The 3836-nt window shown below is 34.8% G+C and overlaps 1 protein-coding gene across 7 annotated transcripts in view; it reads left to right on the top strand.

Annotated features, from left to right (window-relative positions):
- Positions 1-3836, top strand: part of LOC107680707 (neural cell adhesion molecule L1-like protein) — a 56444-nt gene that overhangs the window by 15978 nt on the left and 36630 nt on the right. For all 7 annotated transcript variants that reach the window (XM_016476732.1, XM_016476737.1, XM_016476734.1 and 4 more), the window contains 4 exons: positions 1259-1449; positions 1982-2104; positions 2952-3122; positions 3482-3526. In XM_016476732.1, coding sequence (XP_016332218.1) covers positions 1259-1449; positions 1982-2104; positions 2952-3122; positions 3482-3526 — 530 coding nt within the window. The remainder of the gene's footprint in view (positions 1-1258; positions 1450-1981; positions 2105-2951; positions 3123-3481; positions 3527-3836) is intronic.

Genomic DNA, 3836 nt, shown 5'->3' with positions numbered 1-3836 from the left:
TTTTTTTTTTTTTTTTTGAAAGAAGTCTCTCCAAGGCTGCATTTATTTGATAAAAAAAAAAATGCAGTAAAACCAGTAATATTGTGAATTTGTGTTGCAATTTGCAGTAACTGTTTTATATTTTTAATATATTCTAAAAATATATCTTTGATGGCAAAATGTAATTTTCAACAGTCATTACTCCAGTCTTCAGTGTCACATGATCCTTCAGAAATCATTCTATAATCTGATCTAATGCTCAAGAAAACGGTTGTGCTGCTTAATATTTTAGTGGAAACCATATTTTTTCAGGATCTCTAAAGGATTCTTTCATGAATAGAACGTTCAAAAGAACAGAATTTGTATTTGAATTTCTTTAAAATGTTATTTTCTTTAAAAAAAAAAAACTCTTCAGTTTTCCAGCCTCAATCTGATTATAAATAATACATTCATTACAAAAGTTAATAATTGTTCCAAGCTGTTCAAATTAGATCAGATTCAAAAATGAGATAATCACTTGTTATCATATGATATGGAATCGTAATACATTAATCTCCAGCTTGAAGTTGTGTTACCATTCATCTTCCTCTACTAATTACTTGCTGGTGCTAGTTTTGCATCGAAAACTAGACCAGAGATGGAGGAAACGATCTTCAGGAACAACCACAAGAGTATCCTCATAGTTCTTCCATGCTGGTTGATCAGCATCACCAGCTATTTTTGCAGGTGAACAGTGCAGCTGTGCTATATCAGCACCAAACCAACATGGAAATTCACCAGGGTAGATCATGGGTAGAACAGCTCATAATATACGCAAAAATAAAAACATCAGAAACACACTGTCGCCTCTGGCTTGCTTAGTTGGGGACACTTCATTTCCAGCGATACCGTTGACTTGATTGCAAAGATACTATTTAAACTGAGCTGGATGTTGACATCACTGAATTCAATGATGAACTGTCTTTAACTGAAAAATTTGTGTTTACTATTGTCATTTTGCATTATTGACACTATTTTCCTAATTAATGCTGTTCAGTTGCTTTGACACAATCTGTATTGTTAAAAGCGCTATATAAATAAAGGTCACTTGACTTGACTTGACACTGGTATTTTTTAAAGCACATTTCAAAGCCTTGTCTGAGTATTTGATGTCATTTTACATTTGAAAACCTGAATGTGGAAATCCTCTTTGCATGCTTGTGATGTTTTCATCATATTTCAAAGGGCGCACACTGAGTGGTGTAATTTCATTTAATTACTGATCATCTCTGTTTTTCAGATTCAGGTGGACAAAGAATGGTCAAGACTTTGATCCATATCAGGACCCCAGATTGAAAACATTAGATGATTCCGGAACATTCATCATTCCCAATAATGGGAATCTCACAGAATTCCAGGGCAATTATCGTTGCTTTGCAAGCAACAAATTAGGAACAGCAATGTCAGAAGAGATTGAATTCATTGTTCCGAGTAAGTAATGTATAACTTTGTGCTGTATGCTCCGTAACGACTCTTTCGGAATGATTTAGAGACCAGTGTCCAATAAAACAACCGCTCTGGTCCTTAGTGGGATATCCATTTTACTTGCCCGCTACAAACCCTGGAGCTTTTCTCTCTCTTTCATCACAGTGTGTATGGACCGTGTGGAGAGGACTGATGAAAAATGAGTTTTCTCCTCTCTCGCCATCATTTTTCGACGTCATATTTCTTATTGTGTTCTGAAATACACCACATAAATCTCCACAAATGGAACCAGAGCAGTCATCAGTTACCAAACAAGACTTGTTTTCAATCACTCAGTTGGCATGTACAGTTTCAGCAGCAGAATGATGTGTTAGTGGCAGATTTTTGGACTAAATTTGGGAAATTGGAACAAATAATATTTTTCCAGGAATGCCGTAGGGAAGAAAATCTGTATTATATTGCCACCTAGTGGTAATTTAGTTTGTGAAATGGTATATAATGGTATGTATTGATTCATTTTGCTTGTTAATTTCTGCAGCTATTCCAAAGTTCCCTAAAGAGATCATCGATCCGATTGAGGTTATGGAAGGTCAGTCAGTCATTCTAGAGTGCAACCCACCCAAAGGAATCCCCCCACTGCAAATCTACTGGATGACAATAAGTAAGTTCAAGTTAGGTTATTTGGGTTAAATTAGTCTAAGGCATATTCTAATCATCTGATCAATATTGCACAGTCGGGTATGCAGGTTTTTAATAACCCATCTGGAAACAATTGTTTATAAATAATTTTATATTATTAACCTAATTGTTTATTAAAAATATAAAAATAAATAATTAAAATAATATTTATTATTTGAATGATATAATATTTAAATAATTTATTACTTTTGGACAGACAAATGTGTGTAACAGTGGAACAAATGTTACAAATTATATTACTTACTTAAAGGAATAGTTCACCCAAAAATGAAAATTCTCTCAAATTTACTCATCCTCATGTCATCCAAGATGTATATGAGTTTGTTTCTTTATCACAACAGATTTGGAGAAATTAAGCATTTCATAATTTGTTCACCAAAGGATCCTCTGCAGTGAATGGGTGCCGTCAGAATGAGAGTCCAAACAGCTGATAGAAACATTACAATAATCCACAATAACATCAAACCATTGTTTACGGCTTCACAAGATGTTAACTGGTGGACTGGAGTCATATGGATTACTTGCAGATTATGTTTCTATCAACTGATGGACTTACATTCTAACGGCACCCATTCACTGCAGAGTTTCTCTAAATTTCTCTAAATCTGTTCTGATGAAGAAACAAATTCATTTACATTTTGGATGGCCTAAGGGTGAGCAAATTTTCATTTTTGGGTGAGCTATTCCTTGTCCACATCTATTAATGTTCATTAAAGTAATCATATTATTACTGTAATATCACTCTTACTAAGCTAAAAGTGTTTTGAGCTTCATTAGGTTTTTTTCTCAATTTCTGTGAAACATCACAGGTCTACAGCACATCGAGCAGGACGAAAGAGTATCATTGGGTCTCAACGGGAACCTGTACTTCTCAAATGCCATTGAGACTGACAGTCGCAGAGATTACTGCTGCTTTGCTGCCTTCCCACGCATTCGAACCATCGTTCAGAAAACTGCCATGTCTGTTGTGGTCAAAAGCAGTACGTTGAAATACTAATTTCAAGAGTTTGATTGCATAACATGATCATTTCTTTACATGACCAGCATCGATTTCAGACATGTCGTGTCATGTGCATCGGGAAGTCGTGGCCTAATGGTTAGAGAGTCGGACTCATAACCCAAACCCTCTTTGATACATCACCCCAGTTTCTCATGTAGTCAATCTCCAAGCACTTGCTGGACTTCAGCAAATCAGCTTGGTAGATATTGATGCTTCCCGTGCTTTCGTGATACTTCATGTGAAGACTTGTTGGTGTATTTCATATCCATATTATCTGTTGTTTTAGCTGTTATTGCATTTGCCACACATATTTTATTTGTCTCCATTTCTTCATCCAAGACAAGTTAATGAAGGACTCAGACTCTGGTAGCGGCAGAGGTTATGGTGAGTGACATTCATTAGGGATGCTACATGGGCGTAGAGCAGCTTCTTTGTTTTTAATTAGTTTTGATTAATTATTTCATTCCATGCCACATCATACTTGCCTACTCTTTAGCCTAGATTTGCAAATCTCAAAGGTTTTCTGTAATCAACTGATGGGAATAATTAATAGGTTCATCCATGACTCATTCTCTGTATTGGATCAGAAGTGTGTTATTTTTTGTATGTTAAAACAATTTCTTGAATCATTCATTAATATAAAACAGTATCTTAGCAATTTTTTTATATTATATTATATTATATTATATTATAT

This window comes from Sinocyclocheilus anshuiensis, unplaced genomic scaffold, assembly GCF_001515605.1.
Source record: "Sinocyclocheilus anshuiensis isolate Anshui unplaced genomic scaffold, SAMN03320099.WGS_v1.1 scaffold396, whole genome shotgun sequence".
NCBI lineage: Eukaryota > Metazoa > Chordata > Actinopteri > Cypriniformes > Cyprinidae > Sinocyclocheilus > Sinocyclocheilus anshuiensis.
This window is presented reverse-complemented; position numbering and strand designations above follow the sequence as displayed.